The sequence below is a fragment of the Arachis duranensis genome, chromosome 7, assembly GCF_000817695.3.
Source record: "Arachis duranensis cultivar V14167 chromosome 7, aradu.V14167.gnm2.J7QH, whole genome shotgun sequence".
NCBI classification, from domain to species: domain Eukaryota; kingdom Viridiplantae; phylum Streptophyta; class Magnoliopsida; order Fabales; family Fabaceae; genus Arachis; species Arachis duranensis.
This window is the reverse complement of record NC_029778.3, coordinates 49496316-49521120: the sequence shown is the minus strand read 5'-3', so window position 1 is coordinate 49521120 and position 24805 is coordinate 49496316. Positions and strand designations below refer to the sequence as shown.

At 29.4% G+C, this 24805-nt stretch overlaps 1 protein-coding gene across 3 annotated transcripts; it reads right to left on the bottom strand.

Moving 5' to 3' along the window:
• Positions 1-7355: 7355 nt before the first annotated feature.
• On the bottom strand, positions 7356-12110 carry LOC107458804 (protein SOMBRERO). 3 transcript variants are annotated; one of them, XM_016077009.3, is made up of 4 exons: positions 11881-12110; positions 9720-9919; positions 8911-9185; positions 7356-8173 (listed from the first exon to the last, which is right to left on the bottom strand). In XM_016077009.3, exons 2-4 carry the CDS (start codon positions 9886-9888, stop codon positions 7565-7567), a joined length of 1053 nt encoding a protein of 350 aa, XP_015932495.1. In that variant the 5' UTR covers positions 9889-9919; positions 11881-12110; the 3' UTR covers positions 7356-7564. The 3 variants fall into 3 exon arrangements, with proteins under 3 accessions (XP_015932495.1, XP_052108140.1, XP_052108141.1); XM_052252180.1 differs by having other exon boundaries at positions 11947-12110; XM_052252181.1 differs by lacking the exon at positions 11881-12110 and adding an exon at positions 11038-11125.
• Positions 12111-24805: the final 12695 nt, after the last annotated feature.

The window sequence follows — 24805 nt, the reverse complement described above, 5'->3', positions numbered from 1 at the left end:
TCCCAAGGCAACCCACTAGGCAAGAAGCAAGCCCTCAACACCAATTTCAGCAACTAGCACGAAATCCTAAGCTTCCAATTGAGCTTCCAACATATCCAATTACTTCATATCACACATATACATACACCTAACACATTTATCACACATACATACCCAAAATTTAATACCCAACACTCAAAATCAATGAATTAACAAGGGTTCTAGGATTTTCACCTTACTCAAGCACCCATGAAGCAAGATTAAGTGTTTCCTCCAAGCTAATTCGAATCTAAACACCGAAAATTAAACAATTTTCAACATGTTGGCTAATGAATTTTGAAACTAAAAATGAGAAAATTGAGGAAGAAAACATGACTTCCTTACTTTACAATGTTCTAGACTTTGTAGAGCTCAACAACGCGAATGCGTAGCCACAAACGGTGCGACGATCGGAGCTCAGAATGAAAAGTTATGTGGGTTTGATTATGTGAGTGAGGGTTTGGGTGTGGATGAGTGTTCTTCCCCCCTTGGCTGTGATTCCAGCATGTTTGCATGCAAAAATGGGGAAGAGGTGAGCTGAGCTCATTAAGTGGAAGGGGTTGGTTGGGCCCACGGGCTCAGTTTGACTGGTTTGGCCCACTTGGTCCAATCTTGGGCCAAATTCTTTGAAATTAGTGTCAATTTTTTTTGTTTTAATTAGCTCTATCTTATAAAACTATAAAATTCACATTTTTAATTTTTTTATTAAAAATTAATTTATTTACTAATTATTTGCTAGTATTACGAAGTTTACAAAAGGTACACACAATCCTCCTCTAATTTTTAAGAAAGTAATATGAAAATATGAAAATGAAAGATTATGAGACAACAAAAGGTTACTATACAAGATTAATGAGTTTAGTAACTGAAATAAAAGCTTATGGAGAGGACATGTTCGATAAAAGGATTGTGGAGAAAATACTCATTAGTTTGTCATCCAAATTTGATCCTAAATTGTCTATAATTTAAGATATAAAGGATTTATCAAAGATAATAGTAATAGAGTTAATAAGCTCATTACACTCTTTTGAACAAGCATGCAAGTCGAGACAATATAAAGATTTAATAAAAAATGCATTTCAGTCTAAGTTCAATATAAAGTCTCATAATCTAAATAAAAGAGGAGGAGAAAAAAGACAAATATTTTGAAAAGACAGACACATCTAGAAAAATAGAAAATAAAATTGACAATAGAAAATAATATTCTCCATTTGGCATATGCAAGAAATCTAACAACCTAAAGAAGGATTATTGGCATTGTAAAAAATCATAATATCGCAATGGCAAAAGGTTTGGGCATATGGAGAAAGGCTACAGAATAAAAATCAATCATCACCCAAACTTCTTTGAAGAAAAGGAGGGAGAAAAATGTTTATTCTATGTATCATCACAAAAAGATTGCAAAAAAAAGATGACATATGGTGTCTCAATAGTAGTTGTAGTAATTATATGATAGGTGATCAAAGTCTATTCAGTGACATCAATAAATTTGTTTGATTTGGCATGAAACTTGAAGACAGAATGATCGTGCGGGCGAATGGCAAAGTTATAAATACCGTGCACACTAAGATAAAAACTAAGAATATTCATGATGTTCTATTAATTTCTAAACTTACACAAGATCTGCAGTATTGGCCAAATAATGAAAAAAGATTACATATTACACATTGAAAAAACTTATGCACCATAAGTAAAAGAAAAACTAGAAGATTTCTAGCAATAGTAAAAATAAAAATCATAAGCTTTCAATTAAATTGGAGTTATATCATAGAAACTGCATTTAAGGTACAATAAGATAATTTATGGTTGTGGCATATTGAAGATTTGGTCATTTTTAGTTTCATGGTACTACACAAAAAATAACTAATGAGAGATCTACCAAGCATCACAGAGATTGAACAACTTTGTAAAGGATGCTTATTTGGCAAATAATATCGTCAACTAATTTTTTTCTGGAAGAGCTTGGCGAGCCAAGAAAATGCTTGAATTAGTTCACATTGATGTCTGTGAACCGATGAAGATACTGTCAATCAGTAATAATAGGTACTTCATTCTCTTCATTGATAATTATACCAGGATAATGTGAGTATATTTTTTACACAAAAAATCATAGGTTTTTGACATCTTCAAGACGTTCAAGGAACATATGGAGAAGCAAAGCGGTCAAAGCATCAAGGTACTTCGCAGCGACAGATGAACTGAATACACTTCAAAGGAATTTAATAAATTTTGTGAAGTAGAAATCATCAAACATCATGTAACAACCTATATTTTTTAAACTTCTTTTATAAATTAGTTATGACCTATTTTATTAATTTGAACTATTTATTTAAAAATTATTTTATTAGATATAATCAAATTGATTTTATGATTATTGAAATTTAAATTGACTAAGATTATTATATATAATTTTATTAAATGTGATATTTTGCACCATTGAAATTAGAATTTCGGTAATTTATGAGTGGTAAGAATTATATCATTCAAATTAAGTGATTGATATTTTGTTAAATATCATATTTTAAATTATTAACTATGAATAATTTATGACTTATTTTATTGATTTTTTATTTCTAGAAACTATTTTGTTTAAGGTATTTAAATTAATTTTTATGATACCTTGAGTTCATAATAATTAAGATTATTATATATCTTTACTATAATAAGATATTTTACATAATTGGAATTATAATTTTCGTAATCTATTAATAATAAATATTTTATAATTTAATTTTGATAATTAATATTTCATGTTCAAAATCTGCCGATATGAATAAATATCGATACTCTTTGGTGAACTTAGATTCGCTAATACTTCATCGTATATATTTTTATCATTATATTACTAATGTCATTTATATTAGTAACTCATATATATATATAATTACTTGTATTTTAATATATTCAGCTTTCATAGTTATTCATTTAAGATATTTATAACTTGAATCGCTGACTCAGCAGCCCATATGCATGACACCCAGCCCTTGTGTGTTAACAAACCAACATAATCATCATTATCATCCTTAATCATCGTCATTCTTATTTCATTCCAGCCAAAACTCAGAGAAAGAGAACGAGAGAGAACGTAAGAACTTTCATGGAACTCAAAAGATTCTGAGTTCGATTTTTTGAGTTTCGTAACTCCAATAAAAAATCTAATCCGATTAAAGTGTTCGTATTTTTCTCTTTTTCACGTTGACGTCATTTTTGTTTGGAAAAAATCAACAATGGCGCCGCTGATCTTCCATGCATGGTTTGGCCAAGTGGAAACCTCGAAAGTAGAGTAGTCGATTTTGACATTTTCGCCAATTTTTTGTTCAGAAGCCTTCCATGGAGTTTCGGTTGTGATTCTTCTATGGAGGTAGGTTTTAATAATTTTTCATCGACTAAATGTTAATGTGATAAGTGATTGTTGGTCTGATTGATATTTTTTTTAGTTTGATTGAGATTATGCTTGATTTTTATTGAAATTGTTGTTGTTTTGATTGCTTGATGATTCAACCTATATGGGTACAGTCTAGAACTGAGGTATTTTGAGTGAATTTGGGGTTGTCTTCCAGTGAGAAAACTTGATTAAATTGATAGGTTTTGATGGCCAAGAGATTAAACAAAAAATTATAAAAAAATCAATAACCGTAAAGTTCAAAAATAGAATAAAAGTTTCCTATCAGATTACAAGAAAGAATTTTGGATTTAAAGAAATGTCTTCTTTTACGAATATAACATTATTATTTTGAGAATAAAATTGTAATTTTATAAAAAAAAATTGAAGTTGATTTTATAAATAAATAAGTTTAGAGATATTTTGAATAAAAAGTAAGCTTTTAGGGGGTGAGTGAGTATTTTTTTTTCTTTATAAAAACTCAGATTTACTTTGTATATTAACATAGAAACATTGAATATTAATACTCCTTTAATATTATTTTACTTATATCAATTTAATTAGTATACATTTTTATTAGTTATTTTTACTAAAATCATTATTTTTATTAAATAAGAAAGGAAAAGTGAGACAATAAGACTTTCTAAAATCATTAGAAAAAGAGTTATATTATAAATTTTATAATTCTCTTTTCATAAAATATTTAGGGAAAGGCGAGCGTATAGTGCAAACAAGTTTTGATATATTAAGAATAATAAAGTAAAAGATTGAAGAAAGAGAAAAAAATTGAAACAAAAAGAAAACAAGCAGAGATGTTTTTCATTGAAAGCGGGCTGAGATGATTGTTTGCTGCTGAGATCGAGAAGAGATAAGGTGGTAATTTCACTGAGAAAGTTGCTTTCCAGGAATACATCGGCCATAGAGAGTCGCACCTATAAGACAAGGTTGCTTACAGAGGTTTATCTTAATATACAACAGCTAGAAAGAGGTGCACCTGTAAGACGAATTTGCTTACAGAGGTTATGTTCGACATTTGATAGCTAAAGACAACTACACCTGTATGGTGAGCTTGTTTATAAGGGTTGTGCCAATTAAAAAGCCATGTCTAGAACTAGTACTAGATAGTGATGGAAGCGGGTAGAAACTAACAGCTGAGCACATTACCTACACTAGGAATAGACATGCATCATAATTATTTTCACATATTTTTTGTGAACTTTATTTTCTGTGATTGTGTATGTGTTGTGCTTGACTTTCTATGTTCTTTAATTATTATGCTTGTTGAGTTTATTGGTTGTTGCTGCTGACTGGGTATAGTATTAAAATGGACTTAACTAACTACCACAGCCCTACGACTAAGAACTCCCCAGTTCTTACTCCCTATTTTCACCCATTTCAGCTACAGGTGCGAAAGCTTATTGCGAAACTGCAGGAGCATAGAAGAATATGTTTGCAAGTTGAGTTGTCGATAGAATTTATTTTTTCCCTTGCCTTGTTATTTGAAGTTTTATTTAAAGGGATAGATTTTGTAGTTGGTTTTGTATGTAATATTATAATGTATTATTAATATTAAGCATGTGAATATGCATTATTTGTTCTTGATGGAAAAATTTTAACCTTTTAGAAAAATTGTCAACAAATTGTTGCATAAAGGTTCAATATTAAATAGATAATAAAGGAATTAGCTAGTAATGCCTTACATTTGGTATGATCATGACGTGTTAGAAACTAGGTCGTTACACGTTAACTCACAGTTGGATATGCTCCTAAGCATAATGAAGTATCTGAGAGAAAAAAATGGAACTGTGATAGAGATGACACGCTCGATCCGTTTGGAGAAAAATCTGCCCAACATCTTCGAGGCAGAAGCTATATATATAATAGTATACCTACTAAATCATTGTCCCACTAAGACAATAGAAAATTAAATAAAACTCCAATTAAAGTATGAATTGGACAAAAACCTTCAACAAAGCATCTAAAAGCCTTTTGATGCACATGCTATGCCCACATCCGTACACAGAAAAGAAGCAAGTTTGATGAGAAGATAGAAAAATAAATCTTCTTTGGTATAGTACACTCAAAAGGATATCATGTGTATAGCTTGAAAACAAAGAAACTCGTAATTTTTTGAGAAGTGGATTTCGATGAAGATGCTTCATAGGACTAGAAAGATGAAAAAGTCGAGAAAAGAAGCATTGAGCCTACAAGAAAAACTAAACATCTATAAGATGTATACGAAACATGTATTTTTGTCAAGATCAAGCCTACAAACTTTGAAAAAGCAGAAAAGTAAGAAGAATGGAGAAATATAATAGAAGAAAAAATCAAGATGATAAAGAAGAACAACACATAGAAGCTGGTATATCGCCCTTTAAATAAATATATCATTGGAGTCAAATAGGTGTACAAGACTAAGCTCAATCCTAAAAAATCCATTCAGAAGCATAAGGCAAGACTCATAGCTAAAGGATATGTACGAGTTCCTAAAATTTTAAGATAGATTATACAGAGATATTTGTACTTGTAACTCACCTAAATACAATAATTGGACACTCATTGCACTGCTGCACAAAAAGCAATAAAAGATCTATCAACTAGATATGAAAATTTGCCTTTCTAAATAGAAAAAAGTGGAAGAAGTATATGTATGTTGATCAACTGGTGCGAATTTTCGAATACAACAAACTAACTAGCAAGTGCATCGAATCGTATCAAGTAATAACTCAAGTGAGTGAGTGTCGATCCCACAAGAATTAATGAACGAAACAACAATAGTTGAGTGATTAGGCTAGTTAGACAAGCTAAAAAGAGTGATTTCAAGGTCAAATAGTATAAAACAGTAAATCAGAGAGTGCAAGAAAGCAAACAAAGAATAGTTGGTGAAATTAATATGAGAGAACAATTAAGATTTTAGAGGTGTTTAAATTTTTGCATTAATAGTTCTTATCAACTACTTTAATCATACAAAGATTTAGTTTATGACAAACTTTAAGTGATTAAACCCTAATTCAATATCTATAATTTTATATTTATTATATTTAAAATTATCTATTAATTTCAATAATAATTAAAGAATAAAAAATAAAAATAAATTAAAAAAACAAAAAATAAACAAATTATAACTCCCTTTAATTCCCCCAATTATATTCCCCAAACATTTTTGCATATTAAAAATCATAAAATAACAAAAATGTTTGGAAGCGAAAGATAAACATATCTTGCCTTTTTTTGTTATTTGTTTTCAATAATAATTAATTATTGTTAGAATAAATATATAATATTAGATATAATTTTAATTTTATCCTAAAAATTTTCGATTTATATTAAATATATCCCTGATAACTAAATTTTAAAAAAGTTTAGGACTAATCTAATCATAATACATGATAAATATGTTTAATTTGCTTACGTTAAAAGTTATTTTTGTTGAGTTATTCTTATATTGGTCATAATTTTTTTGAAAAATTAGTCGTTAGAGATAAAGTTGATGCAATTAAAATTTTTTAATATAAAATTAAAATAAAATAAAACTTAAGAATATTTTAAGAAATTTTAATAAATTTTACAAATAAAAATATTTTTTATTTTAAAAAATATATATTCAAATATTAAGTTAAATAAGGTAACTTTAAATTATTATCTCTTTCAGATCTAGAGCTCTAATATCATGTCAGATACCACTCATTAACACTAATGATTATATCTCTAATACTCTCTAATACTTCCTCTAATATATCCTTCACTCAAATAAATAATGTGAAAAAAAAGTTTTGAGTGGTTTTAGGCTCGATACCTACTGTTGTCCCCTAAACATTTTTTTTTTCGAAAATATTATACATCGCAAAGAACTATTTATGTGCAGAAAGTAGATCGCCATGGTATCCAACAACATGAATAATGAGCATTCATGAATAGTATCATATTATTTAACAGCAGCTTGAAAATATAACAAAGATACATACCTATACACAATTGATACTCAAAATAAAGAAATGCTAATAAATATTAATGAGTGGGAGAATTTTTCCAATGAGTACCTAACAAACAGGAGGATACTCTGAAATACATATACTAGAAAGGAAGTTTCTGATTCTCACCTCATCATCTTTTATGATAATAATAATAATAATAATAATTATATTATTATTTTTCATAATAACCCTACTTGGAAAACTTCATGATATCATGGTTGTCACAACCAAGGTGGTGAAATGGGAATTTCTGAGATGAAGTAGTTCCAATAGCAATTGCAGAATGCTGATGATGAAGATTATTGTTACATTTGCTATGATGATGATGATGCTGATGATGATCCATGGTGCTGCCATGGTGTGAAGCAAGAAGCTTATCCAAGAAAGACCAATCACCATTGAACCTCTCTCCATGTTGTTGTTGCATGAGATTGAGTCCACATCCACTTGTTGTTGTGAGCCTTAGAAGGTTCTGGGAGCATTCAAGAATGTCCATGGCATTCATGGAAGTGTGCGCCGCCGCGGTAGCCACGGAAGATTCTGGACTGAACAACTGTGGAAGATGCATGGATCCATCAAAATTATTGGTGTAATTATTATTATTTTCATTATCATAGAGTCCTTGATGATGTTGCAAGTGGTGGTGGTGTTTTGGGTCCAGAACTTGTTGGCTTGCTACTCCTCTCATGTGTTGATGTGCTGCTGCTAAGTGATGATGTTCCTCTTCTTCAATTTCTTGTTGAAACCCTCTGCTTTGGTTTTTCTTCTTGAAAACCCTGCACACGACCCACCCATCCTCCTGCAATACATACAAAATCATTTTTTATTGCAACTTCAATTTTCTCGTTATATGTATATAGCACTCACTAATTGTTTGAAGCATGTCAAATTTCACTAGGAATATAGAATGACTTATTGGCTATATCAATATCTTCAAAAACAAAAAGTTATTTATATAACTTATCTTTTGTGTACACAAATAAAATGACTCATTTTGTTGTTATAAGATGAACATAAACCATATTTGTACGGCAAAATTTCCTACCTATACTAAATTATCAAAATCAGTCATAGTATATTTATGTATAATACATATTTTTTTACAGAAGATAATATTTCATCTTCAACATTAGAGAAATACTAGAAAATTAATAAATTATTATTTTTTACTAGTAGCTAGTCATTAATTTTTAAAAATATTAAAAATATTATCTGTACACTAAAATTAATTACTAAAATCAATCACTAATATATTTGTATATAGGTTTAATTTTTTTCAAATGTATATTTATATTTTAATATATATTTTATACTAATAATTAATTTTAATGACTAATTTTAGGGTCTGTATAACATAATTATAAAAATATATATGAATTAAAAATACATTATTAAATTATTAGACTAAATAAAATAAATTAATGAGTAAAAATGCTAATAAAAAATAATAAATTTTTCCAATCTTGAATTTTTCTCCAAACATTGTTATTATTGAATGGCATTGCATGCATGTAAGGAATTATTTTTCTTTGTCACCTGAACCTCGGCCTCGTCTTCGTCGAGGCGGTACTCATGCATGATCCAGTCAGTCTTCTGGCCGTGGGGCGCACGGCCGGTGTAGAAAACTAGGGTTTTTCTCATCCCGATCCTCTTGGAATTGCTAGTATGGTATATGGCCTTGTCCCTCCCAGTGGCTTTCCAGAAACCAGCAGTGGTTGCCCTATTGGTCCTTGTTCCTGTTGGGTACTTCTTGTCTTTGTGACTGAAGAAATACCACTCGTTCTGAGGCCCTGATCCTATTCTGCATTTATCTGCACAACTCCACACGTATATTTCAATCATCATTCAATGCCAACATCTTAGTACGGTACTTAACTATTTCAAACAAAGATGAAGCACTGTTTATTTTTCAATTATCACAGAGATTTACTGAAAATTCATTCATCCTAGTACTACTTTTGTCTTAGTACACTTAACTATGAAGTTTTGATGGAATTTATTCTATTAATACTAGTATGATCGTACATGTATAATTAACATCTAAATATTCCTTTCGTTTAATGTCAAATTAATGGTTTCTTTAAATTTTTTTTATTCATTACAAATTTAATGTAAATCGAGAACACACCACAGTTGCAGGGGCTTGCGGCTTGCAACAATTATTGTAGTCCTCCATTTTTAACCATCACGATTAATATAATTGACCCATGCTACGTTAAGCCCTAATTAGATAGAGGAGTGAACAAAAAAGTTAAGGTTTTCCAACTACTATAATTAGTTTTATCATACTGAAGCTAAGAATTTATATTGATATATGTAATGAATGTAGTTAGATGGAAAGATACCTTTGAGGTCCCAAGGTTCAAGTTTGTTGAGATCAACCTCTCTAATGACATCAAGGTCAATGGCTTCATAAGAAACTTTCTTCCTTAGGTAATAGTAGAGAAGCTCCTCATCAGTTGGATGGAACCGGAACCCTGGTGGAACTGTTAGTTGTCCACTACCTGCCATCATTCTGATTATTCTTCTGCTTTTAATTAATTACCTGATAAATAAAATCAAGAATAATAATAATCATTAAGCTTTACTTAATCCTTGGATTATTATTGATTGTATGTTTATTTCATAGATAGCAATAGATGGTGGATATCTACACCAAAATAAATAAATAAATATTAAAAAATTTTGGGAGTGAGTACTTTTTAATAATTTTGACTATATAAATATTAAATTATTTTTAATAAATAAATTTTATTATTTTATTAGTATAAATTATGATAAATATGAATATAAAATATATTTATTTATGTGTGTAAATTTTAGTAAATATAAATTTAAATTATATAATTTTGTAAATATTAGTATAAATTGTTGTTAATTATGTGATGATTTAAAATAATAATATTTATTAGCTAGTAATTTAACATTGTTGAATAAATAATTAAAAGGTAGATGTGAAACGTTTTTCTATAGTTAATTAATTAAGAACATAGCAAGTATGAATGAATGGAACTAGCTAGCGGTAGTTTATGTTGTAGAAATTCAAAATTAGTGGCCCAAAAATTGATAATCTCGAGAACATATGTGTATGTGTGTTCTTCCTGACCGTCATGGTGTGAAAATGCTACTTTATATAACTAAAAAATAAGGAGAACTTGCAGGAAATAACAATTATATAGAAAATTAGTCTAAATAAAATCACACCTTCCATAATTTATTAAAAAATAACATAAAATACAAATGTAATATTGGAAAGTGTAGTGTGATTTATGTGATCCAATTTATTTAGAGAGATACGACTTTAATTATTATTGTAACTAATTAAGTTTAAGAATATATATATTATATATATACTTCAAATAGAAAATGATTAAGTATATAAGAAATATACAAAAGTAGATATATATATATCAAATCGAAAAATACTAAGTATATATGATTTAAAACGAGGAATGTTATATACATCACTCTGTGTACATATTTTTGTACATCTACTTTTAAAATTAAAGATGATTGATAAAAAAAAATTGAAAAAAGATAAACTATTTGTCTTTTATACTATAAATAAAGGAGTACACCCATAAAAATAAATAAATAAAGGAGTACAAAAAATTATTTAAAATAATACAAATATCAGTTTTTCATTTAAAGTTGTGTCCATACACAATATAAGAGACATTTTCTTCTGACACAAGGAATTTTCAATCTATGAGATCTATCTATAATATAACCCTAGGGAAGATCCTCAGAAAAAAGCTAGAGATCTTTTTTCCAATGATGACTATATTAAACTTGGACTGATATTTGACCCAGAACCAATCAGAAACTATAAGGAAAAAAAAATGATAAGTTATGTCCATGCTGATTGCCTTAGAAACAAACACCAACGTTCATGCATATCAATTTGAACTTTGGACTACTATACGTGTATTATTGGAGGGATAATTAAGCACATACTACAACCAAAAGTTGAAAGAAATCACGTGAGAGAAAGGAAGTAAACTAATAAAATTAAAGAAAAGTAACTAGTATCTTCATCTCATATCTTGAAAAGTTTTGTATAATTTAAGATATAGAACCCATTAGCTAAAACCCTAAGCTTGTTGTTTCTTCTCTCTAAAGCTTTTAGCTTCAACCAAATAATATGAATATATATAATCCTTTTTGTCCCAAACCTAATTAATACAAGAGCTAGCTAGGAGAAAGCGCAATATTTATGATTTATGTATGCTAGAGTTTAAGTGTAACTAATACTACAGAATTAAAACACCAAGAAAAAAATTAAAGAAAAGGGTTAGTTCATTTTCTGAAATGAAGCATATGATAGATCAAAAGGCAATACATATAGAAGCTAACAAAAAGGAAGAATAAGAAACAAAAATAGATTTTATTAATAAAGTGAAAAATAAGAAAACCAAGACTCATGCATGTCAAAAAAGAAATTAAAGAAGAAGAAGAAGAAATTAAGTAGTGATAGCAAAAACACAGAGATAGATAGATACAAACCTTTAGTGAGAAGCAACAAGGGAAATGAGCGTTTGAGGACAAAGGAAAGAAGACAAAGAAGCTTACAGGAAAGAGGGGACAAACAATCAAAGAGAAGGCTTAGTTTGCACAGTTTCTTAGCTTCAAGGGCACGGACCTGTATCTATGTATCTATGTATGTATGTGGCTTTTAACTTTTAGGAGAGAGAAAGAGAGGGAGATGTGTAATGTGTGTGTGGATCAGTGCAATATGCTAGCTTCTCTAACAAGGCCTGACAACCGAGAATGGCACAGAAATATATAAAAAATATAAAAACATTTTTTTATTTCATTATTGTTTTATCATATTTTTAGAATGTTAGACACATAGCTATTTATATACTTCTTTTTAATTTAAGTTTTAAAAAATAATATAATATTTTAATTAAATTTTTTATGATCTGAAGATTTAATGTTCAATTCTTATTAATTCAAAAAAAAATATAAAATAAAATATTTATACAAAATTTACGCAAACTCAAAATTTTTAACTAATTACTATGTATATTTTTTACTATCTTAAAATTTTTAAAAAAATAATATCATAACATAAACATTACAAAAAAAAATAATTTAGTGTCAAATTTTTAGTAATAATAATATAATGATTCGTATATATCTTATTTAATTTATGTTTTTGTGACAATTATATATTTATTGTTATTATATGTTATAATAGTAATTATATATTTTTTGTAAATTTTTTTTAAAAATTATATAATTATCGCTAAAATATTTTAATGACAAAACATAGGACCTAATATTTAATTATCGGTGAATAGATTAGCGATTATTTTAATTCCTCCTAAAAATGAGATAAATAGTTGCTAAAATAATTTTTTTGATAGTGAAAAAAACTATTAAATTATAAAAACTCAAATATTAAATTATATTATTCATATAATATTATCTAAATATAACTTTAACTCTTTTTATTCTTGCTTAACCTAAGATATACTTCGACCTGTATCAAATTAATTTAATTTTGCTTTCGTGTTGTTGAACCAAATATACAAGAAGATGAATGACAAAGAGTTGAGTAAATTATTAAGTATCTGAGCTGCTATATAGCTGTGATATGGCTTATGATGATATCATAAAAGTGTGCACTAATATATACAGCTTAATCTTGAATACTATGCCTTACGATATAAATTAAATTTTCCATTGGGTAAATTATTGGTTTTTATAGATATTTATATGTATATTATCATCATATCATATGAACCATTATTATAGATAGGTAGATACAGAAACAATTTGTTAATAATATATGAAATAGGCTTTGGTAAATGTCCGTTGAATAGGAGACCTTAGTCCTAAATTTCGCCCCATTAAAATGAAGAAAATCTGCTTAACTGGCTATTACTAAATCCAAATAATAAACAGTAACTTCTATTTTTTTTTATTCTTCATTTTATTTACCAATATGAAAATAGATCTGATCTGTCTTCAATTAGTCCCTCTCTCACGGACAGTTAGTCCAAGTCAAAGAAAGAATGATATAAGGCATTTTCAGCTCATTCCAATATTCCCAATACATGCACCTTTGGTGACATTATAATACTATTATTAATAATTACGAAAATTATAGATATTTGTATAATTCACAATGACTTTTAATTATTTAAAAAGTATTGTATCATGGTCCACAAGTAATCAAGAATTAATAATTAATTATATCTTGATGCATGAGTTTGAATAATTGAACAAGCACAAGTGACGAGCGTGTGCTTCTTTATATCTTGTTAATTATAATCAGCCATATGAGGAGGAGCTATCTAGCACTCATATCTGTAAATATTAATTAATTAAATAAATAAATAATTAATTACTTTTGTGATTACATCAAATGTAAAGCTGCAGTCAACTAATCAAAAAGGACGAAGAGATCTAGCGGCAGGCCTTGAATCATGTTCATAAAAGTGAAGAATTTGCATCAAATTCAGTGTAAGTGTCAAACCTAGGGGTTCTAATTCTCTTATCAAGTATAGTCATTATTCACCACCACGCCTAACAGCATACGCAATATTATTAATTTATTTAATTAATTACCGATTTATATCTTTCGAGTTATTGGGATGCAGCTACAGCTGCCTAAGGACGACGTTAGTTTTATCATGATTCCGGATCCTAGGTGCTGATAATAAAAATCAGTGAAGTAATTAAGCTAAGGAAGCTAATAATTAAACTAAAATGACCATTCGATCCTCACTTCTTTTAATTAGCCACGTAGTAGTTGTCAAGAAGGCACTTTTTTCTGTTAAATTGATTAAAAAACATACATAAATAATTATATTTTTTAAAAATATGTAAATATTTTACATAATTTTTGTTTATTTATCTTATAATAGTTATATTTATAATGTGTTTCTCAAAGTGATGGTAATAAAAATCAATGAGGTAGTTAAGCTAAGCAAGCTAATTAAACTAAAATGACCATTCAAACCTCACAACTTTAAAAATCTAATTAATATATCGTTATGCTTATTTTCTGAGTCTTTTTGTTTGTTACATTATTAATTGAGAGAGATGGAACTCTTTTTTGGTGGTTACTTGAGACCACATTTGTTTGTTAGTACGTGATACATGGATAACATCTAACATGTCCTTGACCAAGCCCTTGTATTCAAGTTTTTCTTTTTCTTTTGATAGAAAGATGTTACATTATACGTTTTTGTCATACACATGCTGACAGAATCTCCGGACTAACACATAATTTTAACCATATAAACAAACAGCTTGTTAGTATATATCCGAAATGATGCAGAAAATTTGTGGTTAGAGCCAACAAAAATTGTCTCTTTTCTCGTAGATACATATATATATATATCTATAAGACCCTCTATCATATCCTGTGTAATTTTGTGATGATAAGTTAGGCAAGTCATCTTTGTTAGGTTATTAATATTGTTATAAAATAGTTATCCTACATTCATATTCATAACAATATCTAAAGGTGGGGTCGTGTGGGAATTTTCATACACATTATATGTTTTATTATATTATATATGCATATATTTATTCTAAATATCACATGTATGTTAATACTTAATATATAGCTACAAAAATTATAAATCTTTGTTAGGGATTTGCTTTTCAAGTATATGGTTTGAGTGTGATTAGTTTCGATGCATTAATAACATAAAAGTAATTTACTTAATTATTGAAACGACTGTTTTGAATTGGATTATTAATTAATTATTCTATTTCAAAATTATTTATTTTATTAACATAATAATACATAATTATGTCATGAAAAGAAAATAATAATACATAACTAGATATTGATATAAAATTTTTCATACTTACAATCTATTGAAATTTAATCAATAAATTATAAAAATTATCCCTCCCCTCCCTCTCAAATTTGAAGCAGTTAAATTAATAAGCCCAAAATGCATGTGTGAATCACAATGATGGGCAGGTTTGGATTTTGGTTTTTTCCCATTGCATTTTTTCATTATTATTTGCACAAAATAATAATAATAATAATAATAATTGGAGGGGTATAAAAGAGGATCCAAAATACCCTTAAAGTCCGTGGCTTATACACGTGCAGATTCAACAGAAAATACACAAATCAAGGTCCTCGTTCACATAAATTCCCATAAACAAAATAAGTTGCAAAAACAAAAACGGGATCTGATGACTAATGGCTTCAATTCGTTTCAGACTTAAATAATTTCAGTGTGATCATCCTTCCCAAAGGGATTCCCACGCAACCACTTGTTATTACTAGCTACTTACTTACTTACTTAGCTGGTCAACCACGCTGACGAATGTAATGAATGAACCTTTACATACACCAAAATGCATGCCACATTACATGCCATTATTTGCTCTTTGAGTTTGCACTAACTACTCTTTATTGCTACTAATAATCTTCTAAACCACTTAACTAGTACTTTCTCCTTGGTTGTTTATTATATATATGATATAGGGTATATACTATATACTATATGCTATTGCTATTACTATTGCATACACATGCATTTTGCTTCTTAGTGCTGGTGCCGTTACCTTTACGAACACGTACATACTGCACCACAACATTAATATTTTGTTGGATATATATATATATATATATAGCCGATAATCTATTATATGTCTAAATGAAGCTCATCATGAACGCTACGTTACTGCGTTACATGTTATTCTTGATTCCAAGGACATCAATAACTAGCTCTATGAAATGAACACATACATGTGCAGTGGCTACATACCTAGCTAGTTTGAATTTGAATATATTTTGAAGCGTACAGAACTATCATTAATTTGGAACCATAATGATAATTATTTGTGTAGGTTTTATAGGTTTTCAGAAAAAGAAAAATTGAATTAAGTCACTTTTAATTTTAAAATAAGTTATTGAATAAATAGGATATTTTTTTTTATTTTGCCTTTGTAACGAGAAATTTTAAGATAGATTAAAGGATGAGAGAAATTGATACTAATATATATCTTAGTTTAACCTTAAAGTACAATAAAACTATAAAATCTACATTCAGTTTTCATTATAATTATGATAAAATTTTACTATAATAATCAATAAAATTACAAACACCAATTCAAATACAAAGTCAAAGATAAATGAACCCAAACTGATTTTATTTCAAGACAAACAAAACTATATACGATTACGAGCTTCATAAACCCAAACAAAAACTATATCTTGGCTTTTCTTTTTATTGTGCTACCTTTTTTTTTCATTAGCTTTTTTTCTCAAAGTTTCTCTCACACAAAAAAAATGTCTTTTTCTTTTTAAATAGAAAAATTCCAAAATCTAAAATTGAATATATGCTTTGAAACTCAGCGAAAAAGAAACATGTTACTCAAACGTGCAGGCTATATTTTCTTTCTTTTCTTCTTACTTCTTCTTAATGCATGCTTGATCATCTTCTTATAACAATAATAGTATGTAGCTCTTGTTTTTCCTAGCCATTGCAATCCACATCTCTCTCAAATTGATTACTATAATAATTATTTTTATTATTGGTGATAGCTACTATGGGCTTGTTTGGGTGAGCTTTTAAGAAAAGATCTTTTTTCGAGTTATCTTTTTTTAAAAGATCTTATAGAGAAGTAAAAGTAATTTTATGTTTGGATATCTCATGTAAAAATGTCTTTTTATCTATCAATTATGTTTGGGTATAACAATATAAAAGTACTTTTTTATTTATTTATTACATGAAAAACATCTTTTTTTTAAGAAAAAAAATCTTTTAAAAAAAGATGTAAATTACAACTTCTCAAAAAAGATTTTTTTTTATTTTACTAGTGCTTTTACTTTTACTACTAGAAATTTGCCAAACACGTTAAAAAATAAAAAAGATCTTTTTTCATTGAAAAAAGATCTTTTTTTAACAAAATAGTGGCGCCAAACATGCACTATCTCTTCTTGGCCTGATTCTAATCAAAACTTTTTCTTAATAGGTAATTCTTTCCCAATATAACCCTGAAGTTGCATCTTTAACCTTTAATACTAATTTTATACCTAAAACACTCAATGCACATTCAGTCATAAAACTAATTGAGTCCAACTTAATTAACTCAACCAATATTTGTCATTACAATAAATTAGATAAAATATTTTAAATTTAACAATTTCCTCTTTGTTGACAAAAAGTTTTTGAAATATAGAGCATTAAGTAAACTAGATTAAGTACGAGATAACTTCCCTTTTACAGCAAAATAATCTTCTTCTAATTCCAGTAGAGATTTTTTAAAAGCTTCCCTGAATATATGCTATGATGCTTTCGATTGTAAAGACAGAGTGCAGCGAAAACACAAGAAAAGAAATGATACTATATTGCTAAAGATGATAAACTCACATGAACAAATATAAGTTGCAACCATCAATAAGAAACCAAACACCCTAAGCCCCCCTATATCTATTATTTTCCTTTTGTCATTACGGAGTAAAACAAGTACCTATTTAAACTCCAAAAAATTAATAAATAATTAAGTAATAAATTAATTATTATTTAAAAAAATAAAAAATAAATTTTATATTTTAAAATGATAAAAATATTTAAAATATAAATTTAGACACTAATTTTAAAAATTTTAGCTTAAAATCGGATTAATGAAACAAACCGATTGAACCAAACTAAATCGAACTCAAAACCTACTATATAAATGAAAAAGCTCAACCTTCTTCCCCGAAAATTTAAAGGGAATCACACTGAAAGGGGGAAGAGAAGGGAAGAAGAACCCTAACTCTTGTTCAGAACTTCAATCCATCATATCTCTCAATTTAGAGTTTCGATTGACGAGCCATCAGCGGCAACGCATTTGTCTCGAAATTCTCTTCAATTCTATCTGGATAAAGTAGTTAAAAATTCGAATTCTATGCCCAGTTCTTCCTTCTTTACATTTTCACGAATTTGGATTTTAATATTAAGAGATTTTGTGATTTTGATGGTTTAGGGGTACTCTAGCAATGGATAATTGTTAGATTTTACCCCAATCATTAATGGATAAGATAAGAAAACTCAAAACTTTTATGGTTTGTCTAAATTGGTGAATCCTATGTTGATTATAGTAAAATTGTATGGTGTTATTAGATGAAATTGTATTATTTGAAATTAAATTGGTGAATGTTGGATGCTTAATTTGAGTCTTGGAAACTAAGAATTCAATTGGTAAGGAGTTGAAGGCTTGGAGCTTGTGGAATGGGACATTTTGAAGTGTTCCGAGTTTAGGGAGAAATTGGCCAATGTATGATTTTAGTTTCTCATAATTAATGTATAATGTCATGTGAAAACTTAGGCTAATTGACTGTAGGATAAGCTGAATTTTGTGAATTGTTCATGTTTTGTGGATATAGAAATGATTGTAGAAGTCTAATGTGCATTGTGGTTAGAGATTGGGAGTAGATATGATATATGTATTTGATATATGCATTTAATATTAAGCGTTAATAGTCAGTGTTAGATTTGGTGAGATTGTATCAATGCATTTGTTGAATAAATTGTATGGTTTTGTGTTGATATATTATGAAGTGATTTAGAAAGCATATAAATATAGTTTGGGACACGAAGGGCTATTTTGGGTTGTCATACGATAGATTTTGAATTGAAAGTTTTGGAAAAACTTGAGGTTTGGTGTTTTTGAGTAAAAGCTAAATTTTGATTAATTTCGACAGGTCATAACTTGGTTTTCATACCCTCAAGTTTTGTAAAACTTTATTTTGAATAAAAATTGGGTCCATAAAGTTTTAACGTTTGAAGAATGGACTAAAAACGATTTTTAATGAAAAAGTTATGTGCATTTGAATTTTAGTGTGTCAAATTGATTTCTGCAAACTTAATAGCTTTTCTGAAAAACTCAAGACATACGAAGCATATATGCATACACGAAAATCATTTCTGTTTTACCATGAGGTGGATGCGTACGCGACCTTGTCAACATGCGTATGCGACCTTGTCAATTTTTACGTCATGTGTGTGTATGGGCATGCGTACGCGAGAATGACGAATTTTTAACGCAGATATACGTGGTGATGTGTATGCGTACGCGAACCACCCCCTCTATTTTGAGTGCCTGCATACGCGATTTTGTTGAAAATCACGTCCATGAGTACGCATGGGGTGGTATGCGTACACATGACAACTGTGTTTAATAAAAGTTGTATTTTTAGTTTTTAACCTATTTTCTTGTTTTTCAAACCTCTTTGTTTTTAAGTTGTTATTTTTTATTTATTTTTATGTTTGGAATTTAGAATTTTTTTAATATAAGTTAATGTTATTTAGTTATTACTTGTGATTTTTTTTCAATTTATACTGTTGATATTTTGTTAATTTCTAATTTAGTATTTGATATCATAAAGTTTTATATTTTTAATATGAAATATTGTTGATATAATTAAGTTAGTTATTAATTTTTAATGTGTAATTATTTAAAAAAATCTAATTCTAATTTTTAATTGCTAATTAAAACACTTTGTTTAAAATTTTTAATTTAAAATATAATTTTTTTAATTCTTAAATAAGCAAATGTCTTTAAGAATATCTTTTTTATTTATATAATTTATAAGCAAAGTTGTAAACTACAAAATATTAGATTAAATTAAATAAAATTATTTATTTTTTAAATGTGAAATTACTTATACTATTTTAAAAAAANTCTTTTCTATCATTTCTAAAAAAATTGAACTAATTTAGTAGTTCAAAAAAGATGGAAATTTTTTTACTGATGTAACGTTAATACATTGAGCTTAGAAATTATTTGCTTAGATGTCGTTATTAAAAATTTTTAAAATTTTATTTATAGATTGTAAGTTATTTCCTTAGATGATTATCTTTTAAATTTTGAGTTATTTGCTTAAATTGTTTTGTTTAGATTGTTATTTTTTAAAATTTAAGTTATTTGCTTAGTTGTTAGTTTTTAAATTTTTAATAAACTTTCTTAATTGTTAGTTTCAAATATTTACATAATTTATAAAGTTATTAATTTTTAAATTGTAATTAACTTTTTTTATTTTTATTGACACATAATAGGATAAATACAATTTATGATGAAACTAAAATAATTATTTTTAATTTCTATTTTCTTATTAGATTAAAAGAGTTTTATATTTTAAAACAATATTAAATTTCAATTTTTATCATGTCATTATTTTAAAAGGAGCATAAAAGAAAAATATTAATTAATTAATTTAATGATAAGATGTAGTTGTTAGGAGTAAAATCTGAGCTTCCAAAGCAAATAAATGTGTCATTCTAACTACCCACGTCTTTCACAGGTAGTATGAGATACATGTTTAATAATTATCAAGATACTCTAGTAATTTGTAAGAAATATATGGATATCCATATCTCTTCATGACAATGACATGTAACTCGAGTGGGCAAGAGATTGGTAGAGTTAATAATCCAAAGAACTTATTAAAGGTTGAAGACCGGCCAGATATATTATGTAGAATGTTCAAAATTAAGCTTGACATGATAATCTCTTATCTTAAGAAAGGGATTTCATTTGAAGTGCTAGATGCAGGTGTTCCTCATCATTTAACCTTATTTTTAAAAAAATTTGTTAAATTATTTACACAGTTATATATTTATCAAAGCATATATATAAAATAGATAGTTTATTTATAACATATTACTTTTTTTTAATCTTTTTATTGTAATGATGTACATGGTAGAATTCTAAAAGAGAGGTCCACCACATATTCATATTCTTTTGTGGTTGAGTGGAGACTACAAGATAACAAACACAACTTAAATTGACCGGTTAATATTGTTAGGATTGTCCGATCCTGTTCGATACCCAAAATTATTTAGAGATGTGTCTACATATATGATTCATGGACCATTTGCTCAAAATCTTCCTGCATAAAAGATGGGTACTATACACCAAATATTATCCTAAAATATTCAATAACACCACAATTATTAATGATAGTGAATACCCATCATATAGAAGATAAGACACAAGAGTGGTTACCGAAAGGAAGGAATTCTATATGGATAATAGGAATGTAATTTCTTACAACGCATATCTATTAATGTCTTATCAAACGCATGTTAACATAGAGTATTACAACAAGTTAAATACTATCAAATATTTGTTCAAGTACATAGTTGGAAGAGAAGTGACTGGGTATAAAAGTATTCATGGAGGCCATGGTTTCGGGGTAATCAATGCCGAGGGTAAAACTATTTTAGATTTTTCCTCAATATTTGACCTTCTCATCGCAGATACATATTTTGAAAAGAGAGACAAACATCTTATAACCTGTACGAGTGGCATGACAAACTCTCAAATCGACTTCTTGTTGAGGAGAGTCGACCGAAAATTTTGCATTAATTGTAAAATTATCTCGGGAGAGATTTTAACAACACAACATAGGACGTTTGTCATGAATTTTTGCGTTGAGCAAAACTTGAGGATAAGACATCATACGAAGAACCCAAGGACAAGATGGTGGCGGATGAAATGTGAGGAACAAAGAAGCTTCCTAAGACGAGTAGGAGAAAAGACAAAGTGGGATGGGAATGGAAGCGCGGAAGAGATATGGAGAGAGATGTTAGAAGTTATTAGAAGAACAGCAAAAGAAAGTTTTGGTGAATCTAAAGGAATAGGACCAAGAGACAAGGAGTCCTTGATAAACCACTATTTTATGGTTTATATTATGTTTTATTGAGTGGTTTTATCAAGCTTTTCACCCACTTATTCATATGATTTGCATGTATTTTCCTTCCTAAAAATATCCTATGATTAATAACTTGCTTCCTAAGGACCTTTTTGTTGTATATTTTTTATCTTCCTTTGTACCATTCGATGTCGTGATCTGTATGTTAAGTGTTTCAGGCTTCATAGGGCAGGAATGGCATAAGGAATGAAGAGGAAGCATGTAAAAAATGGAAGGAACACAAAGAATTGAGGAGATAACCAGTGAGAAGTCACGCGGTCGCATGGCTCACACGACCGCGCGAAATAGAAGGAATTACCGTGATGCGCTTGCGTGCCTGACGCAACCGTGCGGATTGGAAGCTGCACGAATGACGCGAAAGCGTCGACGACGCGCACGCGTGGTACGAGAAATGCTGAGTGACGCGAACGCGTGGACAACGCGGACGCGTGACAAGTGCGATCTGCAGAGTTACAAAAGTCGCTGGCAGAGATTCTGGGCCGCATTTCAACCCATTTTTCGGCCCAGAAACACAGATTAAAGTTCGAGAACATGCAGAGACTCAGGACATCAATTCATATCAGATCATAATTCAATTTTAGGTTTTAGATGTAGTTTTTAGAGATAGAGGTTCTCTCCTCTCTCTTAGGATTTAGGATTAGGATTAGGATTAGGATTTCAACTTCTTCATCACAGGTTCAATGTTCTTTTAATTTATTTTCTACTTTATTTATTACTTTAGTTGATTATTTGATGTTGCCAATTTGGCTTATGGATTTTTATGTTCAATCTAACTTTCTATTTATTACAATTCGAGGTATTTCAGATTTATTATTGCTTTCCTTTATTTATATAGATAATTTAGATCTGCTACCTTTTGGCTCTGGTTGATTAATTGGTGACTCTTTATAAAACCTAGTTAATTAACGACTAATTAACCCATAAATGAGAATTTATTCTAGAAAGTCCTAAATGTGATTTTTATGGCTAAATGTGATAGAGGAGATTGAGACGAGAATTTTGGTACCAATTTTATAGAATTCGGACCAAGATTGGACCGAACGGGCCAAACCGGGCCAACCGGACCCAAAGTGGGCCCTTGGCCCAACTAAACTAAACCAAAACCCTAGTTTTCAGTACTCTCTCTCCTCATTTGAGACACTAAACATGCTGAAATAGAGGCCATGGAGGGAAGAACACTCTCTCAAGTTCTTTCTCTCATTTGATCTTCAAACCACCATAACTTTTGATCTAGAGCTCTGATTGCCGCACCGTTTATGGCCACGTGTTCAACTGTGGAGAGCTCTACAAAATTCATATTAATCTTGAGGTAAGCCACGTTTTGCTTTTCGAATTTCCAGCTTTGATTTCGAGTTTCATGAGCAAAAATGTTGAGATTTTGGGCTCTTTGATGTTATAGGATCTAACTCTCTTGAAGGAGAAGGTTAATCTTGTCTCCTTGGACCTTGGGTGTGGTAAGATTCTCAACCCTAGTATAAATTGTTGTTCTATGATGTTTGGGTATTGAGATGTTGTGTATGGGTATGATGATTGTGGCTTAGGTTGTGTTTGTGTGAATATTGGAGTTTGATTGGTGACATTGAAAAGCTTAAAAAGGGATTTGGTGGTGAAAAATCTGTTCTTGGAAGTGTTGAGGCCTTGAGAGCTTGAGGAAAAGTGGTTTGGCAGTGCTCCGGTTGAGCTTGGGAAATCGGCTAAGGTATGGTCTCGGTTTATCGTATCTAATATGTAATGTGATAGGAAATACTTAGGCTAGAGGCCCTAAGATAGGCATTGAATTGTTGATGTTGTTAAATGGTTGATATATATGATGTGGTCATATATGTGATGATGATTATTGATGCCTTGATGGTACGATGTATGAGGAATATGCATGTTGTGATATATGCTTGATGATTGATTATGGTTGAATTGTGGGTGAAACCATGATGATGGTGAGTATGATATTGATTGTGTACAATGATGATTTATTGGGATTGGTGTTGTTGAAAATTGGCATGAGGAAGAGTATATGATATGTCAATGTGTTTGAATTTGAGCCACTTGGGTAAAGTGGGTTAAAATGATGGGATAGTGATTTTGGTGAATTGTGGTAAAGTGTCAATGTGTTAGTTGAGGAGGCTTGATGTTGAATTTAATATATTTTGATTGATTTCAAAGAAAAGGGATGAAATTGGCATGTTTTGATTGATTTTGAAAAGAGTTGAAAATGGCTTGTTTTGAAAATGGCACTTTATGGTTTTGTATGAAAAACATGATTTTGGGCATACTTTGGTGGGACATAACTTGGACTACGGATCTCCGTTTTGTGCCAAATATGTTTAGAAATGAATTGGATCCGGGATGTTCATGCCGTTCGAAGAACGGGTGAAAAACGATTTAAAATGAGAAAGTTATGTCCGTTGGAAGATTGGGGGGTTGAATCTGTGAATTCTGCAGCTTTTAACTTAGAAAAATTTTAGCAAAATAATCCCCCGCGCGTCGGCGCACTTGGCGCGCACGCGCCGTTCTTCTAGAAAAGTGCCATCCACGCATGCGCGTGGTGTGCGCGGGCGTGCCGATGTACTGCACCCAATGCCTAGCCATCTTCCAGAGAGTTGTGCCAGTTTTGTGCCTGGGGCACAAGAGCACCCACGCGTACGCGTGGCTAACGCGTGCGCATCGCTTGACTATTTTTCAATCCACACGTTAGCATGCGCGTGGAGTGCGCATACGCGTGGCCCTGTTTTCATCCCAAAGTTGATT